This window comes from Sinocyclocheilus grahami, unplaced genomic scaffold, assembly GCF_001515645.1.
Source record: "Sinocyclocheilus grahami isolate Dianchi unplaced genomic scaffold, SAMN03320097.WGS_v1.1 scaffold67.1, whole genome shotgun sequence".
Taxonomy (NCBI): domain Eukaryota; kingdom Metazoa; phylum Chordata; class Actinopteri; order Cypriniformes; family Cyprinidae; genus Sinocyclocheilus; species Sinocyclocheilus grahami.
In genome coordinates this window covers 294,500-316,140 of record NW_015505246.1, presented here as the reverse complement: position 1 = coordinate 316,140, position 21,641 = coordinate 294,500, and the positions used below count along the sequence as shown (strand labels likewise).

At 36.8% G+C, this 21,641-nt stretch overlaps 3 protein-coding genes across 7 annotated transcripts in view; all 3 read right to left on the bottom strand.

The window, feature by feature from the left end:
* The window catches only part of efcab12 (EF-hand calcium binding domain 12), a 3,159-nt gene extending 2,542 nt beyond the window's left edge, over positions 1-617 (bottom strand). For both annotated transcript variants that reach the window (XM_016272110.1, XM_016272109.1), the window contains exon 1: positions 116-617. In XM_016272110.1, the coding sequence (XP_016127596.1) occupies positions 116-604 (489 nt within the window). In that variant the 5' untranslated portion in view covers positions 605-617. The remainder of the gene's footprint in view (positions 1-115) is intronic.
* Positions 618-1,279: 662 nt separating this feature from the next.
* On the bottom strand, positions 1,280-9,525 carry uroc1 (urocanate hydratase 1). 2 transcript variants are annotated; one of them, XM_016271983.1, is made up of 20 exons: positions 9,411-9,525; positions 9,196-9,326; positions 8,119-8,249; positions 7,922-8,015; positions 7,686-7,745; positions 7,453-7,581; positions 7,305-7,366; positions 5,604-5,670; positions 5,371-5,514; positions 4,695-4,783; positions 4,554-4,616; positions 4,300-4,479; positions 4,118-4,215; positions 3,227-3,299; positions 2,950-3,139; positions 2,520-2,618; positions 2,319-2,418; positions 1,870-1,951; positions 1,589-1,688; positions 1,280-1,511 (listed from the first exon to the last, which is right to left on the bottom strand). In XM_016271983.1, exons 2-20 carry the CDS (start codon positions 9,319-9,321, stop codon positions 1,371-1,373), a joined length of 2,028 nt encoding a protein of 675 aa, XP_016127469.1. In that variant the 5' UTR covers positions 9,322-9,326; positions 9,411-9,525; the 3' UTR covers positions 1,280-1,370. The 2 variants fall into 2 exon arrangements, with proteins under 2 accessions (XP_016127469.1, XP_016127470.1); XM_016271984.1 differs by lacking the exons at positions 1,280-1,511; positions 1,589-1,688; positions 1,870-1,951 and having other exon boundaries at positions 2,336-2,418; positions 2,506-2,618.
* A 2,369-nt stretch (positions 9,526-11,894) lies between these two features.
* On the bottom strand, positions 11,895-20,292 carry sec61a1a (SEC61 translocon subunit alpha 1a). 3 transcript variants are annotated; one of them, XR_001609214.1, is made up of 13 exons: positions 18,279-18,406; positions 17,306-17,373; positions 17,142-17,207; positions 16,013-16,091; positions 15,698-15,829; positions 15,482-15,591; positions 15,225-15,378; positions 14,979-15,139; positions 13,717-13,914; positions 13,357-13,548; positions 13,196-13,272; positions 12,774-13,114; positions 11,895-12,665 (listed from the first exon to the last, which is right to left on the bottom strand). XR_001609214.1 is itself a non-coding variant. In XM_016271986.1 (12 exons), exons 1-12 carry the CDS (start codon positions 20,233-20,235, stop codon positions 12,928-12,930), a joined length of 1,431 nt encoding a protein of 476 aa, XP_016127472.1. In that variant the 5' UTR covers positions 20,236-20,292; the 3' UTR covers positions 11,895-12,927. The 3 variants fall into 3 exon arrangements, 2 of the variants coding, with proteins under 2 accessions (XP_016127472.1, XP_016127471.1); XM_016271986.1 differs by lacking the exon at positions 18,279-18,406 and adding an exon at positions 20,229-20,292 and having other exon boundaries at positions 11,895-13,114; XM_016271985.1 differs by having other exon boundaries at positions 11,895-13,114.
* Positions 20,293-21,641: the final 1,349 nt, after the last annotated feature.

The following is a 21,641-nucleotide window of genomic DNA, read 5'->3' as shown; positions in this document are numbered from 1 at the left end:
TCGTTTTATATATATATATATATATATATATATATATATATATATATATATATATATATATATATATATATATATATATCGTGTTTTCATTGTCAATATTAAGTTATGTTCCTACAGTGACAGCATCTGTTGGTGGAACAATGCTTGTTCTTGGGGGGAGTGATGACATCCGCTTAGCTTGTCTGTCTCGCTCCATAACGAGGACCTCCATATCGGTGAGAATGGGTTTATTGCGGAGCCATCTGCGCAGATCTCCCATCCGTTCTAGAGCTTCTCTGAACGCCTTCCTGTCGCTGATCCAGTCCAGGAGTTCCTCAGGTTTGTCTCCAGGTAAACGCGAGTAAAACTCAGCGGCGCCTCTGTGGTCTGATGCCGGCATTGCAGCTCGAGCGTCGAGGTGTTTCGGCTGTGGACGAGGTGATGTTTTCATTTTATCCATGATATGCTTCCTAAAGGCACTGCATTTTTGTGGTCCCAACGAACCACATGCTATTTGAAATAGGTACGTCTCTGTCAAATCTCGCTTTTTTAACCGCCTGAATTCCTCTACCAGCGTCGGGTCATCCAGTAAGCACTCCGTTCCCAATACTGGACTTTTTGTCATTGTTTAAAAATTAGCTGTTCAAATAAAATTAAGCTAAATTGTAATATACCAGGATTTTCAACGCCACTCACCTCTGTAAATGTAGATGTGAAGTAACTAAAGTCTATGTGTGGCATGTTTACGTGTATCCATGACATCCATTCTTCTTGTTCAAAGGTCAAAGCTTTTCTTCATTTTGACTCAAGACAGTCAAGGACTATACTGAAGCATCTTTTAGTTTAAATTATATTATATACCAAAAACAGAGAGAAAATTTGTCAGTTGCATCTCAAATTCTTTTACTGTTTATAGCATGTTACTACTAAAATACTATAATTTGACAACAGTGTCAAAAATAAACTATAATATTATATTTGTCATCTTGCGACTTACATTCAGGACCATTCTTACCTTTATGGAACGTTATTATTTTATAGGACCATATAAAACACACATCGGGTTGTTTCTTTACCTTAAATACTTTATTCAAATCAATACACTGAAATAAAATGTAAAAACCGAACAGCTGTTTTCATTTATAAAATACAAAAGTAGCTGTAAATAATGCACTAGTTCAGGGTAATCTTAGACTTTAATGTATTTGACTATATAGAATTTAAATTTTACAGACTATATAAGCATTCCATTGTCCAACCTGATTGAATAGAACAGTACTTGTGTTACTTAAACTGATTTTTTTTTCCTGGTATGTGAAAGTGTGTTCATAGACACTCATTCTGTTGCATTTTAATGAATAATATCATATTTTTGGTATTCAGCATTTAGTCTATCCCTGCAGTGCACGGTCCAGAATTTGATCTTCCGGTACTGGGTTGGGCATTGTGACTCTCAGCTGACGCTGGTCCTCCATGGTACGTTGAATTGTCTCATAAGCATTAGCATTGCCAGACCAGCATCTCCGTGCCACCTAATGATATGCACATCAGTATTTATATAGAACAGTATAATAAGTGTATATATAAACACACACATAAAGATACTCACCCCATTAGAGACATCCCAGTTCAACATTAGATTAGCTCTTTGCCCTGCGTCTTCAGATCCATCCAGAACCAATCCAAAACCACCATTCATCACTTCCCCCCTAAAAATAAAAACAAGGGTCAATAATTGATGCCCTACTGGTTACTAACTAAACTTTTTTTATGGTGCATTTTTATTCGTTTTGCTCAATCGGTAATACACAATTACAAGCCAATTAGTGACTGAACTAGAAGTAATTTCTAAATTAATATTCAGCAATAAATAGTCAAATGTCTCCTTACCATCCAACTCCTCCTCCATTGTGCAAAGCAACCCATGTGGCACCACGGAATGCATCACCAACAAAGTTCTGCACTGCCATGTCTATAATAAATGCACAGACATATTATATATGATTTATTATATTTTAAATAGGCTCTCTGAAATACATACTTCTGATTGGTCAATCAGAGCATTGTGGGGTCATATATTTTTGTATAATGAAAGTTAATAAAATTCAGATCATGTTTTTTTTTTCATGATAATTTTTTTATTCTCTAAATGGCTGTGTAATAAGCAAGATAATATATATTCAAACAGTCTTTCAGGATAATACAACACCTTGTTGTATTCTAATCACCTTGTCAGGTTTATTTTACTATGTCATTATTACTATACATTATCCCTTACTCAGTATAGTTAGTATAAGGAGTATGAGTTCACTTGTATTTCTGGATGTGTCTGTTTGTACCTGCACAGAAGGCAGAGCCATCATAAACATTGGAGGTCTCCCTGAAGGGGCTGTCTGTCCCGCTGACATCATGGTGGTCTCTACTGATGACTACTGGAGCCTGAGGAGGTAAAAACACAGTTGCACTATTATGTTGCAAAGTGTGTATTAATGAACCATAATTAAACGAGTACTGTAGTATGCACACTTCAGTAGCTTTACCGAGACTCTGCCCTTAGCAATGGCTTGGTTTATGGCCAAGGCGATGGATACTCTTCCTCGCTGGTCCGAATAGAGAATACGGGCCTGCGAACCCACAACCTAAACACAAAACTCAGTCTTACTATGCAAATAACAACCTGAACACACTAAGCATTATTATAACACATAACCTAAAAGATCCAGTACATTTAAACGTTTTAATCTTAAAGAAATTAATTAAAATGTATGTTTAAAATCATAATGGTATGCCTATTATTGGACATTGAATTAATTTTGTCTGACTGTGAATAACACATTTTCACAAAGGCATTACTTGCTTTGATGTCACCACTTGATGTCCGTATAAGTTCAAAATCGATCCGTAAATAAATTGATGTGACTACAAAATGAACATTGTGGTGATTTCGAATTGGGTGTCTGTGACTCGTACCATCTTGTGTTTCCCAGCTTCACAGATCCAGCGGATGTTGTCACTGTACTGCTGTCGGACACGTTCGGTTACTGTGGAACTTATCTCTTCTAGTACAGCAGTGGCGATTGCGTCGGTCTCAGCCAGGTCAGCAGGGTCACCAGAGGTACAGACCCAACGAAATGGCCCAAAACCCAGTGAGAAAATATCTCTACAGGATTGGGCAAAGATTAAAACTAGTCTGTGAGTGTGTGTAGTTAGTACATATATGTGTGTAAGCTTGCGAATGGTCACATACCCCATTATGTGTTGGACATATGAGGGATATTTAAACTCAGTAGCCCCTCCCCCTTTCTTCTCTACCAGCGCACCTTGAAGAGAAAGAAGAACATATTTACTGATGCACTTTTTGTTTTTAACGGATTTGTTTGAGGTTAACTATGCATACTTTGATGTTGAAAGGTTTTATTATATGGCTCACTGGAATACGTAATACTGACTGGATAATCATGGCATTTTACAACAAATTTCTATGGAAGGTTGTTTGCACCATGGCAAAAAAATAAAATAAAATCATATTAAATTAATAAAGGTATTGTGACTTTTTGTTCTCAGGATTGCAAGATATAAATTCAGAATTTTTGAGATATAACCTTGCAATTCTGATTGTACATTGCACAGTTCTGAGTTTATATCTTGCAATTCTGACTTTTTTCTCTTAATTCAGAGTTTACATGTCACAAATCTTTTTTGTTGTTGTTTCTGCCATGATAAAAAAAGGTAATTGTGACATTTTATCTCACAATTCTGATTTTTTTTTTACATTTGCGAATTGCAAGTATATATTTCAAAATTCTTCTCAGAATTACACTGACAAAATTAACAGAATTAAACTTGCAATTCTAAAAAAAAAGTCATATTTGTGTATATATACCTAGAATTTAGAGAAAAAAGAAAGAATTGTAAGATAAAAAGTCACAATTACCTTTTTTTCTTCTTCTCTGTAGCACAAATGAGCTTCCATAAATATCTTTGTATTAAGACATATTAGATAGATACAAGATAGCTTCGCATCTGTCCTATCACTCTGTGGCCTCTTTCTTCTCACTAAATGATATAATTCATAACTCATCTATTTATTTATTTATTTGGTAAGTGGCCATGTAAGGGCAGCTGACTCTTTACTTGCCTGCTCTCTGGGCCTCTAATAGAAAAGCATTTCCGTAGTCCCAGAAGAACATCCCTGCATCTGACAATTTATTGATGGCAGCCACCTGCCTGCGAAGACTACACAAGAGAGTTGCAGCTTATGTAGTTTTAAATAACTTGTAGTTATTTGTGAAACTCAGATCAAGAGATTTCTGTGTGTACCTTTCATGTACAAGGGTTTTGAAGCGCTCAGGTTCGGTGTTCATGAGCTGATTGGCTTGTCTGAAGGCGAGTTGCACTGGGTAATATCCTCCACTGAATGGATTATGAAGTGATGTCTGATCAGAACCCAAATCAACCAACAACTCTCCTGTCTTCTTATACTCCTGGTAGAGGCACTCCCTGAAACATATTGCACTTATAATTTACTAAAAAATGGAAACTATTGCAAATAAAATATGAAGTACACAACTTACCAGAGATCCACAATGTTGCCATGGTAGCCTAAACTCAAGGCCATCTTTGCCCTTCTGGCCTCCCTATAAGATTAAGCATAAGCTGAAGATATGTCTGTGTGTTTCAATGTGTTTCTATGTATATTTTCTTGCATACTGTACCTGATGCGTTGGATGCAGTGGCTCAAGTCACTAGTGATCTCCATCAGCCAGCCCTGCTCATGCCTTTTCTTTAGTGGAGCTTCATCAACCTGCAGAGGTCAGTTATGATTGTGCACTTTACATATGGATCATTTTAGGGGCCTGAGGGTGTTTTGCAATTTGGACTTGTGAAGAATGTGAAGAATCCAAACAAATTTTTAAGCAATTTGAGCCACTTTGCTATACGAGTTTGACTGAGGTTTGCTATAAATCCATGCTGTTGTTCTCTTATAATGTAAATATTCTGAAGGTTCACTTTTTTTTTGAATTTGCATAATTCCAAATATTTTATCTCAGTTTTATGGAAATTACTGATTGAGGGACAACTGTTTACAAATATACATGAAACCTGAAATGGAACACAAGTAAAATGGACCAAAATGAGACATATACCCACTTCTATGGCCAGGAAAAATGTGAATGCAAAACAACTGGGTTCACATTTTAGTCCATTTAAAGTTGAGACTGGATCTTTAAAAGACACCCTTAAATCATGTCGGGGCATTTTCTTTGTGATTGAATCTAATGTATATCTCACTGATTGGTAAGCAAATTTGTTTTTAACAGGAAACTTGAATAAACTGGCTAGCTAGAAATATATAATAATAGTGAGCATTGACTTTAACCATTTTCTAACCTCTGCAATGACCCCAACACAGCCAGCAATGACCGCTGCCTTTGCTTGTGCTCCGCTCATGCCTCCCAGACCAGATGTCACAAACACACGACCCCTCAGGTCACCTGAGCCCAAGTATCTCCGACCTGCATTGAGCACTGTCAACTATATACACAGAGAAATACTTGTTTAGATCTGCTTTTTGATGTTTTCATTTGATATAACAGAACATTTTTAATAGATGCATTGGTTACCATGGTGCCGTGGACGATGCCCTGTGGGCCAATGTAACAGTAACTTCCAGCAGTCATCTGCCCATACCTGACCATAAACACAGAGAAACATACACACTAGACAATACAGACTATACTATCACCCAATTCTTCAAGGATGCATTACATTGATTTTAAAGTTACAGTAAAAATATTTATCATGTATTTTACAAAAAATTATATTTGGAACTTTCTATATAACAAAGAATCCAACAAATGCATCACAGTTTCCACAAAAATATTAAGCAGCACAACTGTTTTAAACATTAATAATAAGAAGAAATGTTTCTTAAGCACCAAATCAGCATATTAGAATGATTTCTATATATATTTGTAATAATATTTGACAATATCACTGTCTTACTGTATTTTTAATCAAATAAATGCAGTCTTCATGATTAGAGATAGACTTCTCCCTTGTGCGGTCTTCGGTCACACCGAAGAATTTTGCATTTTGAATGTTTAAAAATCGTAGCTTCACCGGAATGGTACGAAACTTGGTGACTTGTATGGCACTTGGTATGTGAACACACAAACAAATTGAGGGCATGATTTGAAAAAGCGAAGTGCTTGTAAAAAAAATAGTCACACTCATGGTCCTCAAAAATGACCGACCATAGGAAATGAATGGGAAATGGCAAAAAAATAGAAAATACAGAAAATTTTTGTGTGTACAATCTACAAATCCTTTTTTTCAAATCCTTTACAAACCCCACGATGCAGAAAATATTGCACAGCAGTGAAGGGGAGAAACTCTAAAACATCTGGAGTGCAAAACAGACACATCCACTCACAGACACACACATACAGAATTATACACACTCAAATTAATTGGTATGGCTATAACCATATAGCCAAAATGAGTCAGAAAACTGAAATAAGAGGTTAAAATCAGATCAGGCCCAGAAGGATTAAGCTCTGATAAAGCATTCCTGTTTATTTTTGTTACATTTTTATAGAATGTTAATGTTTTGTATAACAAAATGCTTTCTGTATTCAGGTTTGACTGTAGTAATAATAATTAAAAAAACTGACGCTTCAAATCAACATTTAAAACAACAAAAATATATAAACCTTGACAAAAAAGTAGTCTTTGAGAATGCCTTAATATGCATTTAAATCCACAACCTAATAAAAGTAAACAATTATGTATAAAAACAACTAGGGAATTCACAAGCCTCTCTTTAGATTCCTATACAGGCATCTAGTGGTTACACCATGAAATTACAGGTTTTTCTTTCTTTGCTCTCAACAGGAGGTGCTAATCTGCCTTTAAAAAAATTGATTTTAAAGGCCTAGTCTCTATTTTAATCAGAGATACTGCATTGATTGAAAAATTGTTTAAAAAAATTAGAGAATTTTTTTTGGTGCTATTTTCAATGGGAAAAATGTATAATAATCATTGAATAAATATTAATTATTACCATAAAATTCTCTCAAAATACAAAAGAAAAAAACAGTATTGAACAAAAATATATTAGATTGATTTTACTGAAGAAAAAAAAAGTTACATTTCAGGTGTCCGGTCACGTTTGACCGCGAAGGCCATGAGTGTGACTCCCAAATGAGCGCACAAGGGTTTAAAAAAAATCTCACCAACCTCAAACTGGTAAACTAGAATAGTAGTGTACATATGCATATTTTCTAAAAGAGACTAGGTAATAGGTATTGGTGAAATCTCACATTGTAATGCCCATAGCAAACATCTTCTCATATTCCTCTCTGGAAGAATAGTTTGGAATGACCTGAAACAAAACAAGAAGATAAAGAGATGCACCCTTATGGGTAAAAATAACCCATGCTCATGCATAAAGGCCTGTGTGTATCTTACCATGCCGTTTGTGATTACACAGCGTGGAGAAGAAGGGAGGCTGGGAAAAAGACCCAGTGGATGACCACTGTACATCACAAGGGTCTGCTCTTCAGTCATGGTGCTCAGATAGTGAAATACCAACCAGAACTATGTATACAACACACACATAAACACAGTATATACGTAGAAAAAGGTGTATTATAGGTGTATAAAATATAAAATTACCGATACATAAATCTGTACAAATCTACCTGCGCCCAGTTGCTGAACACCTGTCCGTTTCCTCCATATGTGACAAGCTCTTGTGGGAACTGCGAGCAGACAAGCATTAAAATGAGAGCGTATTTTAGAGATACAGTACTTACACCATAAAATATGATCTTCAAGAAGGAAAAGGAAGATCCATAGGTCTAAAAGAAGAGGCCCCCTTGCTGAATAAACCTCCCAGCCATTTCTGGATTATTACATATCACATGTGAAAATGTACCTGTGCTACAGCAGGATCCAGGTTGTTCATTATCATAAGCATGATGGAAGCAGCTTGTCTTGTTCTGCATGGGTACTGATCAATAGGATAGGCTCTATAACACACACACATACAGTCACAGATACGGTGTGAAATGCTATGGTCAAGACATGGTATATTAATACAGTTGTCCATGTATGCTGTGCAATTGCTTATACCTCATACGTAGTGTAGGACAGAAGCGGTACATGTAAATGTGTCCATATTGTCTGAGCTCCTGCGCAAACTCTGTAGCCAGAGTCGCATGCAGATTTGGAGGAAAGTATCTCAAAGCGTTCCTCAAAGCCAGCTAGAGAGACAGAGAAACAGACTATGACAGAGGAGAGTTCAGTAGAGTTTAACTGAAGGGACCGACAGTGATCATGATGCAATCAAGTTACTAAATGTTTTGGTCTCTGTCCCTCATCCCCCATTTCACTGAGCATTCGTTCCTTTCTCTCTTACAAAACTCGGACTCTTATCTTCTCTAATGATTGACAGGGCTCACAGTGTGGAAAGATTTGGAAGATTTTGTATTTTTAACCACTGCTGATCACCGCGTAGAATTTAAACCTCCTAATTCATTTACAAATCTACAGTTCAAAAGTTTGGGCTCAGTAGGGTTTGTTTTGTTTTTGAAATAGTAATATTGTGAATATTACTGTAAAAATGACATTCTTACAACATTTCTTGTTATTATCATCAATGTTGAACAGTTTTGCTGCATAATAGCTGTGTAAACCACAAAATATTTTCTTTCAGGATTCTTTGACAAATACAAAGTTCAGAAGAACAGCAATTACTTCAAATAGATTTTTAAAGAAAAAAAAACTTTATCACTTTTAACTAATTTAATTTATCCTTGGTGAAAGTATTAATTTCTTTTACTTTTGAACAGTAGAGTATATTCCAGAACAACATTTCATTATAATTTTATGCATTTCATATTTTTGGGCTGTAAATAGCCGTTTCATTACACAACTATGTAAACTAATAAAGAAATTTTAAAGAATCAATGTGATTTGACAGAATCAAAAACAAATTTTTTTTTTACTGAATAACTTAAATCTCAGTCTGTTCCACACACAAAGTTATCATATCGCTTCTAAAGATTTGGAGTATAGCATACAAGTCATATGCATTACATATATGATGCTTTATGTTTTTTGTCCTTTTTGGTCCCCATGCACTGTCATTGTCTGAAAGAAAGCAGATTGGATATTCAGAATAGATGTGTCAGAGATATATTGACCCACCCGTTCTTCTGCTGGGGTGAAGTTTGGAGTACGGACAAGTGCATGAGGTATGCTGGGGTCTCTGCCACGGTTTGGAGGAAGAGGATCAAGGGGTAATCCGGCACAGATCTCCTTTAGGCTGGACATCACTCCTGTATTCACAGAGGAGATATAAAGATATGAAAACAGCAGATATACATTTCAAATAAATCTCTGTATCAGAAGTTTTTACTTACAAGTTCTCTCAAGATTCGTCTGTAGTTCACAGGAAGAATTACAGAGGTTTATATGAACACTGCCCCGCTGACCTTCTAACCTCCTCCCTATCACTGCATTGGTCAGTTTACTTGGTTTTCCCTCTAGTCTCATCCAGTAAGAAACTTCAGATATCCGTCAGGCAATCATTGAACAAGCTAAACATGATGTGGCACTCTCCCAAAAACAACCAGTTCAGAAACATCAATTTCCTTTTACTGACCTTTGATGATTGACTCAAAGGCATTGAAAAATCTAAAGCTATCTTCCATTTAATTTTTTCCACCATGTGCAAAATTAGCTGTCAAAATATATCATTCAAGAAACCTCATTCCTGTGCTTTTTTTTTAACAGATCTCATTTAAATATGTCAGTACCTTGACTGACAGAATTAGCTAGAACTGAGAAGAAAAAATTCTGTCACCATTTACTCAGCCTCATATCATTCCAAATCTGTATGACTTTATTTAATATCTCATGATATACAGATGTTAGACAGTATGTTTTGAATCAAAGATTTTAAATTTCAACCTTTTACGTAATCTCAAACTTTTGGACCCAATGTGAAAGGTGATTCATTAACCTCCCTTAAATTACTTTGATACTGTTTGACTAAAGCAGCACACAGTTATATACATATATACTTAAATGGCCAAACAATATAAAATTTATATCACATTTCACACGTAAATACTTGTACTCACTCAATTACCATGTCTGACACACGTTAATCTCAGTAGACTTTAAATCACACACTTTCACACGTCAATTTTTTGTAACGAAGTTACACTGGGATTAAGGTGATTATAGGAACAAAATAGAACAAAAAAAATGACAAAGTAGTATAAAAAAGAAAAGGAACACAAAATGTATAAATATGAAGTTGATATTTTTCAGAACACACTATAAGAGAGAGTTCAACAAAACATCTATCCTATATATGGTTCCTTTTTCTGGATGTCTCACCATTTTTTAAGATATCACATTATATATTTTAGGATATCACGTTCATCAAAAAATGTGTTGGAAAAATATATAGTCCATACATTGTTACTTTCTGCATTTATTCAGTGTCCCTGTTTCCTTTATGTCTCATCTTTGACTAAAGCAGCACACAGTTATATACATATATACTTAAATGGCCAAACAATATAAAATTTATATCACATTTCACACGTAAATACTTGTACTCACTCAATTACCATGTCTGACACACGTTAATCTCAGTAGACTTTAAATCACACACTTTCACACGTCAATTTTTTGTAACGAAGTTACACTGGGATTAAGGTGATTATAGGAACAAAATAGAACAAAAAAAAAAGACAAAGTAGTATAAAAAAGAAAAGGAACACAAAATGTATAAATATGAAGTTGATATTTTTCAGAACACACTATAAGAGAGAGTTCAACAAAACATCTATCCTATATATGGTTCCTTTTTCTGGATGTCTCACCATTTTTTAAGATGTCACATTATATATTTTAGGATATCACGTTCATCAAAAAATGTGTTGGAAAAATATATAGTCCATACATTGTTACTTTCTGCATTTATTCAGTGTCCCTGTTTCCTTTATGTCTCATTTTAAAAACAGATATAAATAGATTAAAGTAAAACAAAATCCAATTTTCCATTCTCCAAACGACAAGGTCATCGCTATCAACTCTAGTCTTATGGCTAGAATTGTTTCAGATCTTGCTTTAAACTTTAAGAGCAAACAGATAGCTAGTTATTGATAACATAAATCAATTTAAAAAAAAAAAAGTCCATTTCAGGAATTGACTCTGAATTACCTTCCTCGTTGACTGTATTCATTTCTTTCTACACAGAAATTGTAAAGTAAATGTAGCAAAAGCAGATACAAAGCAGTGCGTGCGTTGATTTCCCAGCGCTTTATCATCAATATTTTGCAGCATCAACTCCAAAAATTCCGTTCTCCAGCAAATGTCCTCCTCTATCTATCCGTCCTACGGTCATTCATTGGTCATGCCGCTTTCAACCCACGTTATCAAATCAAATATCATGACGTCATAAACAGTAGACGAGGACCCAAAATTTTTGCCTCTCAGATTGCCTGTAAAAAAATAACAAACCTATCATTCTTTTAAGCTTAGGCTTTAGGAAATTAATAGAACAGTACTGTTTAAAATGAGAAGTTTAAACGACTTTAGTCACGGACACTTAAATTATGAACATTCCATCAGCGGTTAAACTAATTTCACAACCGTGGCAGCCATAGCATACTTGAGTTTTCTGAAATATGGTATTTTCTTTGTAGCTAAACATAGCGAACACAATTCAGAGGGCTTGTGAAGTACTGCAGATGTTTTTATAGAAACCTGCAGAACAGCTCAAACTTTACCATGTCATATGTGAAAAGAAAGAAACAGCCATTCTTACATTCACATAAAAAGATTTGGATTTGTCCAGTAAGCCATGCTCACAAATAAAACACATCTTATCTCCCAAAAATGAGTTTTTATTGAGAATGATCAGTCTTTGCTGGATATATTTGTTCGGAACATTTTTATTATTTTTTTTAAATAAAAAAAAAAAAAAAGGAAAGGAAAGACTTATTTTACATGGTTGCACACTGCATTAAATGTCATATATACAGACACCCAATGATACAGTAAAAAGGGCTTAATTTTTTCAGGTGTAACCAGTTCTGTCTGCCACCAAGCACTTTCAAAAACAGAAAATTCTTGAAGCCTACTGTGTAAGATGTGTTCTGTACAAAAGGATTCCAGCGTAAATGAGTACACACAAAAAATTTAATAAAAAAAATAACACGCCTCTGGTGCCACGCTGTGCGCTGCATTTCTCCTGTTGTAATGTTGCCTTGTTTAGAACTGACAAGCTATTCTGCTGACAGATCTTTTGCCATAACTAAATCATCACGTTTTGTATGATTAAATACAGTATGAGGAGTTAGAGTGAGCCTTACAGCTATTATTGGAAAAATAAATGTCGGTAAGCTTCACTTACAAGATATGACAAACTGAGACGTAAAAGAAACAGTTTGTGTGCGTGGAGCCAAACTTGGCAGTGTCGAGTAAATCAAATCAATCACTCAACATTAGCAATACTTTCTAGAAAATCCTTTTACCTGGCATAACTAGGATCAGACAAGAAATAAACATAAGGGTGAATATGACGGGATTCAGTGACACGTGGAGATGGAAGAAGGACAGACTGAGAAGGGAAAACTCCTGAATATTCCTAATCCGAGCTCACAGAGTCCATCTTTACCGTCCCATCACTGAAGTTCAGCTCAATCACTGAATTTTAGAAATGTTTTGCCACTTCTGACAAATAGGAGAACATGCTCAGCCGGAACTAGCGTTCTCCCAAGACAGCACTTGTGACAGACCATTATAAATGCTTAAATCACACCAAAAGAAAAAAATAAAATGACAACAACAATCATAAAAATAATAAAAGTGTTTTATAAGGTGTCAGCAAATGTGTGTGTGTTTTGTGAGTGTCCTTGTTTAGAAGAGTAGCGCTCCCATGCTGCCAACTTCACTCTGTTCCTTAACAAATATTTCAAAGTACTGATAGATGATGGTAACAGCCAATAGGATTCCTGTTCCAGAGCCGATGGCACCCAGGAAGTCAGCCATTACTGAAAGGCCTCCGATACACAGTCCACCAAATGCAGCCGCTGTGGGGATGTACCTGAATAACAAAGAGAATGTGTGAGATTAATGAAGGTCCTGACAAGCAAGTACTTCAAAAGTTAATGTGTTTGTAGCTCACCTGTTGAGTTCATGAACCATGGAGGTCTCTCTGTGTCCCCTCATCACCATCTGCTGTTCTTTCAGCTGCTTGGCCACCTAAAAACACACATACAACCATTACATTTTCATATCAAATATCCAAAAACAACATTGATAAATGAACAAGAACTAGTAACACACATCTTTGGCAGATGATCCAGAAACTTCAATCCAGGTCTTAGAAAAGAAGGCACAGGATCCCAGCATGAATACAATGTAGATCACTGTATGGACTGGGTCTTCAAGCACAGAACCAAATGACTCTGGAGGAGACAGATAGTAACACAGACCGCCTACAGGGTAGGCACGAGCTGGACCACCAGATGAGGAATCCTACAACAACAACAACAACATCAAAAATACAAGCTATTAGGAAGGTTTCCTCTTCCATATCTAGTTCTATTTGGTTTCTGGTCTGCATCCTATAAAATAATCTCTGGATTTGCACTTTAAATTTAGCAGAAGACATGGTACACAGCAACAAGCACTGGTGACACTTACAGACCAAGTCCCCAGTAGGTTGACCAGGAAATTTCCACTGAAGCGGGTGGAGAGCATCTGAGAAATGACGTACAGGTTAGAGACCAGAGCAGACTGCAGCATGATGGGAATGTTGGAGGTGTAGAACAGCTTGATGGGATATGTGTTGTACTGGCCACGGTAACGTGCAGACTTGATGGGCAGGTCAACTCTGAAGCCCTGTACAAAACAAAATTCACACATTTTTCATCAATAAATCCATTTTAAAAGTACTTTATTGTAATTATTGTGTTTACATATATTAATATTATTGTTTAATATTGCCTAAGCATTATACACAAATACAGCGGGTAAAATAAGTATTGAACACGTCACCATTTTTCTCAGTAAATATATTTGTAAAGGTACTGTTGACTTGAAATTTTCACCAGATGTCGGTAACAACCCAAGTAATTCATACATACAAATAAAACAAAACAAATACGTTCAGAAATTAAGTTATGTGTTATAAAATGGAATGACAGGGACAAAGTATTGAACTACTGAAATGTATTTAATACTTTGTACAAAAGCCTTTGTTGGTAATGACAGCTTCAAGACGCCTCCTGTATGGAGAAACTAGTGGCATGCATTGCTCAGGTGTGATTTTTTTCTTTCTCTGAAACCAAATGAGAGTTTCCTTGGCTGTGTTTGGGATCATTGTCTTGCTGAAATGTCCACCCTTGTTTCATCTTCATCCTGGTACTGAAGGTGTTGGGACTGAACCAGATAATAACCAGCTAAATAATTTCCACTGACTATGGGCAGGATTGCTTTCTAATTACTGATAGATTTCAGCTGGTGTCTTGGCTTTCCATGCCTTTTTGCACCTCCCTTTCTTCATGTGTTCAATACTTTGTCCCCGTGTCATTCCATTCTATTACACACAACTTAATTTCGGAACTTATTTGTTTTGTTTTCTTTGCATGTATGGATTACTTGGGTTGTTACCGACATCTGGTGAAAATTTCATGTCAACAGCACCTTTAGAAATATATTTACTGAGAAAAATTGTGACGTGTTCAATACTTATTTTACCCGCTGTAGAAGATTAAAATAACAAATATGCTAAAAGTAGTAAAGAACACAAAATCTCAAAACCTACCTATCATTATACATATTTATCAAAACACTATGAAAAAATACAGAGAGAGAGAGAGACTTCTGCTGCAATTCAATCTTAAATTCAACTTCATTATTCTCATTACTTTGCAACAAAATAATAATAATAATAAAAAACTGACCTGGAAGTATATGACCACAGCAAAGACGAAGACTGTAGCAATGAGGTTCAAGAGGTTGGGCAGGTTTTGTCTGTAGAAGGCCTCTCTCAGTGCTCGCACTTTATCGGTACGAGTGGCCAACAGGTGGAACAGAGCAATAACGGCTCCTTCAAACTCAGTACCTGTATGTACACAAACAACATTCAGTCAACATCACTCAAGTTCAAAATATGTTTCAAACAGAGATGCTGTGTCCTGAACACAAACCTCTTCCTGTGTTGACTGTGGTTGGGCTGAACGCCTTCCATACGATTGTCTCACAGATGTTGGTGGCGATGAAGAGAGAGATACCAGAGCCCAAACCGTAACCTTTTTGCAGCAACTCATCCAGCAGCAACACGATGAGACCGGCCACAAACAACTACAGGAAATGCACACAAATGTAATTACATCTCTTATCACAAAATACACATGGATCACTCACCCAAAAAACTCCTGTGTTGTGTGTGTGCATGCTCTCTTACCTGAATGATGATCAGCAGACAGATGCCAGCACCCATTTCTGAAGGGTCGCCATACATTCCAGTCATAACATACACAATAGCCTGGCCAATGGTGATGATCATACCAAACACTGGGGAAAAAATTTAAGAAATTGCCATCAACAGAATTTTAATCATCACAACTAATATTATTTAATTGCATGTACATGCAATATACTCAAAACAACAAAAACCTACATTTCTGGGCTCCATTGAAAAGTGCTCTGTCTTTAGGTGTGTCTCCAACCTCAATGATTTTAGCTCCAGCCAGCAGCTGCATGATCAGACCAGAGGTCACAATGGGAGAGATACCCAACTCCATCAGAGTACCTGAAAAGCATGGTCATTAGTAAACTTTACAACCCACAATATGTTTTGCTCAATAAATGTATTAGTCTTACTGACCCCAAAGTTTTGAACGACAGTATATATTACATGCTTCAATAAACTAGGTATGAAAATAATTAAGATTACCCTAACATTGTAATATTCCACATACAGAAACAGACTTACCTCTGTTTGATGCCAAGATGACTCTCATCCAGTAGAATGGATCTGCGGAGTCTGAAGACATGATCCCAAACAGTGGGATCTGAGAGAGGGAGAGACATTACATGAGCTCTTAAGGCTGATTTATACTTCTGCGTCAGACCTACGCCGTAGCTTACGCATAGACGCACACCCATACGCCGTAGCCTGACGTGCATCTCTCCAAAAATCTAATAGCGTGTCAAATCTACGCAGACTGCAAGCGCTGTGATTGGTCTGCAAGAACCCCTCCCTCCATATGTACTTGAGTTTTGTGTGTGTTTATGTGCACTTTAATATATTTTAATGTTACACCTTCTTATATTAAATAAAACAAAGCAAAGAACAAGTGTCTTATCATTTATTATACTACATAGCATTATACATCAGTAGTTGTCTGCAACAAACAATGTCGATCTGCCGTGATACAAGTCCTTGTGCAGATTGAAGGAATGCCATCATCTCCGGTTTCGTTGTTGTCTTTTTGTAGTTTTAAATAATGATTTGATATTTATTTGCCACCGTCACGGCTATAATGCTTCTTCTTCGGCTTTTGCCGTGGTACTGCGGGTTACACCAGCAAGCATACACTCTAGACTAGCATTTGCATGTGTACTGCACGTTGACGCGGACAACGACGCAGAAGTATAAATGAAAACTGACACATAGCCTATGGCGTAAAGGCTACGGCGTAGAAGTATAAATCAGCCTTTAACCTCATTTTTATACATTGAGCATAACTGGAGCATGGAGCACTATTTTCATACATTAAAGGGGTCCTATTATGCTATTTATATTATGCTATTATGCTATGGTAAGGGGCATGACATTTCCCAACCAGGCGCCGAGTGCTGCCAATCACAACACACACTGGCCCAGCGAACCAATCACAGCACATTTTGTATTTCAGAAGGCGGGCCTTCATTTGATACAGGAACCGTTCGAGCCTTTCATGCCAGACTGGAGAGAGAGGTGTTGTAATAATGTAAAATATGTGAAAAATAATGTGTTTTTCGAACAACCTAGTATGAGAGCCTGTTCTAGTACACCCCCAAAACAACATCAAGACTTTGTAAAAGAGCATAATAGGACCCTTTTAAGAAATCAAACTTACCTGACAGCAAACAAGAAAGATGAACAATGTGATGGCAGTCCATAGCACTTTTTCTCTGAACTGGATCTGAAAGACAAATATAAGTATGAGTTCAAAATGTAGATTTATGTGTAAACTAGTTAAAAACCACACACACACAATATATGTAGTGTCCAATGTTATACCTTTCTTTCCGGTTTCTGGATTTCTGGCAAAACCGCACAAAACGGTTTTATAACCTCCAAGAACTTAACTGGAAATAAAAAAAGCAGAAATGTTAAGGAGAAATAAAACAGTTGGTGCCACAAATTACAACTTCACTTAATGCAGCATATCTACTAAACGTCATACCTTAATTTTATTTTAGCACCTCAGTATGAGGAGAAAATTGCTGATATGTTTAGAAGCCGTGATAGCAGCAATTCAAAATCAAGACTGATGAGAAGTCCCTTTCTTCCCAAATCCTGTGTTGAGCTACTTAGGACAACAGTAGCCAATCTAAAGCGTCGTCATCATTAAACTGAGGGGCTAAAACTCATATTTCCGACCTTTTATACCGCGAAATACTCTGTCACAGGAGATCAGATCTAATAATACATCAATTTCTCTGACTGTGTGTCATGCGTATTCATGAACTGCCAAGCAATTATCAAGTTAAACACAGAATTAGATTCAGTTTACCAGTAACTTATGCCTGTTCGCTAGCCTTTATATTATTTGATAACGTCCCTCTGGTCTGGCAATCCAACAAAATACTAAATAAGTTTATCTCCCAGTATTAGCTTTTAAATGTCTTACGATAAATATCTGAAGTAGTAGTTTACAATTTTGTTTTGTTGATGTGTTAGGAAAGTAGTTAACAGGCTTAGGCTAGCAGTCCGCAGCATTCAATCATTAGCCACCAGAAAAGCAATGCAAATGTTAATTCACATACGAAACACAACCAATGAAGAATAACAAAGAAACCAACGAGGAACTGAAATGCATTTCACTTGCAGTAAAGTACAGATCTAAATAAATATAAATCAAGTAAATAAATCTTACACATTTTTCAATTAAAGAAAGCGGTCTAGCTAGTATGCTAATGGTGCTAAGAGAACTCTACAGTGATATAATAGCAGAATCGCATTGATTATCGTTTCAAAACACTTCACTCACTCGCCATGGTGACGGTCTCCTGAAATCACGGTCACTATCTGAAGTCCCAGTGAGCTGTAAACGGATAGTCCAGCGCTGCCGGTGCGCTCCGCCGCCCGGTGAAAGAGAAAGCCTGAAACGACTAGTGGCAGCTGCCACGAACTAGCAGCTGGGGATGCCACCGGAAGTGGCGCTGCGACCTGCCGATGCCAGAGAGAGCGCCAGTCCCTCTGCAGGAGAGGAGAGCGCTTTAGAGACACGTCAACACTACGCCGACTCTACTATACGTCAGACGCACAGCGAGCCGCGGTTGATCTTCTGTTTCACGTTATGTAATGTGATCAAGTGGCCAATGTTTTCTTTTTATAAATTAATTCCCTACAAATGTTTCCACTTCAGTTGTATTGTTGTTATGTACAAAGTAAAGAAAAATACAACTGTGTTAAAAGTTAACTTAACTTACCGTTAAAGTGGTTAAACTAGTAATAATATGAGTAATGAAATATGAGTATATGAGTACTCGCATATAAATATGAGTATTTATTTTCATGTAATGTAAAAATTAAGTTGATTAAGTTTCCATTAGAGTATTAAAATCACTAGACGCTCATTTGTAAATATACATGGTTATAACTGAAAAGGGACGTTTAATGAAGAGAGATGAAATGGGAAACTAAAAACAATAAAATAAATACAAAATACTTCCGGGTAAACTAGGCTTATGCTTTGATCTATCCAGAGCAAATGGAAATGGAACGTGCCACTTGTGACGTTTGAATAATTTGTATGGTATGTGATAAATTATTGTCCATTTCAGTTATTGTAAAGTCAAATTCTGCTCTAGTACAGTTGATTATAGTGAAGCGGAGAAGACAGATTCTTTCATTTAGCGACTGTGATCAGGGGCCCGTTCTTCGTACGTCGCTTATTACATCCGAGATGAAATGTCACAGCCAAGATGATATCATCGCGCTAATCGGGATCTGGCTAATTCGGTTCTTACCTGTTGTTGATGATTAGTCTGGCTGGATTGAGTTATCTGAGATAATTGCGCCTTCATGGGTTGGTTTAAAAGGGGTTATGTATCGATACTCGAAACCTAATAAATAAACATCCAACAGGATTATGTGAGCACTGTGGAATGGAGGAATCAGTAGAACATGTTATTTGTATTTGTCAAAAGTATACTAATGAACGAGAAACAATGAAGAATGAACTTAGAAAGATGGGAGTGGATAACCTAAAGCTTAAAAATATATTTACTTATGGACTAGAAAGTTTTTGTATCTTAAGAGAACAGAGCTGATTAAGAGAATTTAGTGGGAAAATCTTCTTGAGGTAAAGAAGTAAACTTTTTATTTTATTTAGTAATTATTTGTTTTTATTTTAAATTTTTTGTCCTCTTATTATGAAAGGGTAAACTCTGGTTCACACTCCAATACAGTAGGTGGCGATAATGCACCTTAACATTGGTGCTACCCGCCATAAAACCGAAGAAGATACTCGAAACCACGATCAATCTCAGAGTGTTAACTAGTCTTGTAATGGTATTCCACCTCTTGCAATGGAATGCTTGATATGTCATGGTTGCAATCCGCCATAAAACTAACAAGAAGAAGAAGAAGAAACCACGATCAGCAATGCAGCGATTGGCTGGCGGCAAGACAGCAACGTAATGACATAATTTCATTAAAAAAGACACCTGGGGCAAGTGCAAGCTCAAACCGGTGTGCACCGTTTTGCTACGGTTTCCGGTTTGAATGACATGTTTCCTGGAAACGGTGTGCAACGGGGTTTGAGATGTGTTTTCTCTTGTATGGGGGAGTGTGTCAAATATGTCAGCCCAATCAGCAGCAAGATGTAAACCACGCGGTATTAAAGAGACAGCTGGCACAATGTAATTAACATCCAAATAAATTCACAAGAGCAAGTATATTGTTTGCACATGTTTATTTAAAACACTTCACTCACTCGCCATGGTGACGGTCTCCTGAAATCACGGTCACTATCTGAAGTCCCAGTGAGCTGTAAACGGATAGTCGCTCCGCCGCCCGGTGAAAGAGAAAGCTAAATATCATTTAGTAATTGCAATGTCTTCTGGTCCATATCCTTTCCTTAGGACTCGAATACAATTATGAAGTGATTATTTTATGATGAATAAATCTCTCAGTGAGTAAAACCGGCTGTGTCCATAGTATTAAAGGCTACACAACGTTATTATATTATCTTTTAATTTTTAAATGATTATTATTTTAAATTATTGTCCCTGGATTAGTAGGGTACTCTTGTAAAAAAGTAGCGGTGGCTGGGACGGATTTTAAGTATAAATTCTGCTTAAAAAGACTGCATCTGTTTACATGAAATAAGCATGCTCCCTTAGCAGGTTTAAAGGGATCATATGATGCGATTTCAATTTTTCCTTTCTGTTTGGAGTGTTACAAGCTCTTGGTGCATAAAGAAGATCTATAAAGTTGCAAAGACTAAAGTCTCAAATCCAAAGAGATATTCTTTATAAAAGTTAAGAGTCAGCCCCACCTACCTAAAACGCCTCGTTCTAACACGCCCCCACATGTCTACGTCACGATGTGGGAAGATTTGCATAACACCACCCAAATGTTCACGCAAAGAAAGAAGGCGTAACTTTTATTCTCGCTGTAGTATTGTTGCTGTTGCCATGTTGTGAATGCGCTGTGTGATTCGTTGTGAAAGCGAAACTACTTTGTTTGGTCTTCCAAAAGAGGACGATATCTGTCGTCACATGTGGTTGCCGCAAGCCAGCCGGACGCTCCTTCGTCGAATCTGCCGCCTCTGCTCACTCAGCCCTCTGGCCGTTCCTCACTTTTCCCCCCGGCCTCTGCTCACTGTAGGCCGCCGTGTGTGACGCTGTGTTTCGTTGTGAAAGCGAAACTACTTTGTTTGGCCTTCCAAAAATGGACATGACTACAAATCAGTGGTTAAGTTGTATTTACAACACTGTTCCAGAACAGTTCAACCCAAATATTCAGACGTGTGCAGCACATTTTATTGTAGTATTGAGCGCTCTGGTTAAGTGGGGTGGGGGGAGGAACTATGGGCTATTTAGACAATTACACACACGGAACAAATTAAGTGATGCACAGAACAATGAAATGCGGTGAGAACGCCACATAAATTGTGATAGGATTTGGTGTGCGCCCTGAGAACCTCAGCGACCAGAGCGGCAGAATTGAATATTGCTGTGTTAACAGGTATGAATTGTATTTGAAGTTATTTATGAATGATTTAGATGTGTTTTATGTGATTTACCTTTGTCGGGAATATTGTGTATGGGTTTACATGTGTATATTTGTAGATGATGCACTCCCATGAGAACCTCGATGACCAGAGTGGTCAGAATTGAATATT

Bases quoted from the DNA above. Each gene is read 5' to 3' on its own strand.
- sec61a1a (XM_016271986.1), bottom strand. The intron at 17,208-17,305 runs GTATAACATTGG...TTTGTCTTTCAG, and splicing joins TCCAGAAACCGGAAAGAAAG to ATCCAGTTCAGAGAAAAAGT. The intron at 13,549-13,716 runs GTAAGTGTCACC...TTGTTGTTGTAG, and splicing joins ACCTACTGGGGACTTGGTCT to GATTCCTCATCTGGTGGTCC.
- uroc1 (XM_016271983.1), bottom strand. From the start codon at position 9,321: ATGTCCAGCCTAAAGGAGATCTGTGCCGGATTACCCCTTGATCCTCTT. The intron at 7,746-7,921 runs GTACATTTTCAC...GTCTGCTCGCAG, and splicing joins TGGATCCTGCTGTAGCACAG to TTCCCACAAGAGCTTGTCAC. The intron at 4,617-4,694 runs GTACAGTATGCA...TTAATCTTATAG, and splicing joins CACTGCATCCAACGCATCAG to GGAGGCCAGAAGGGCAAAGA.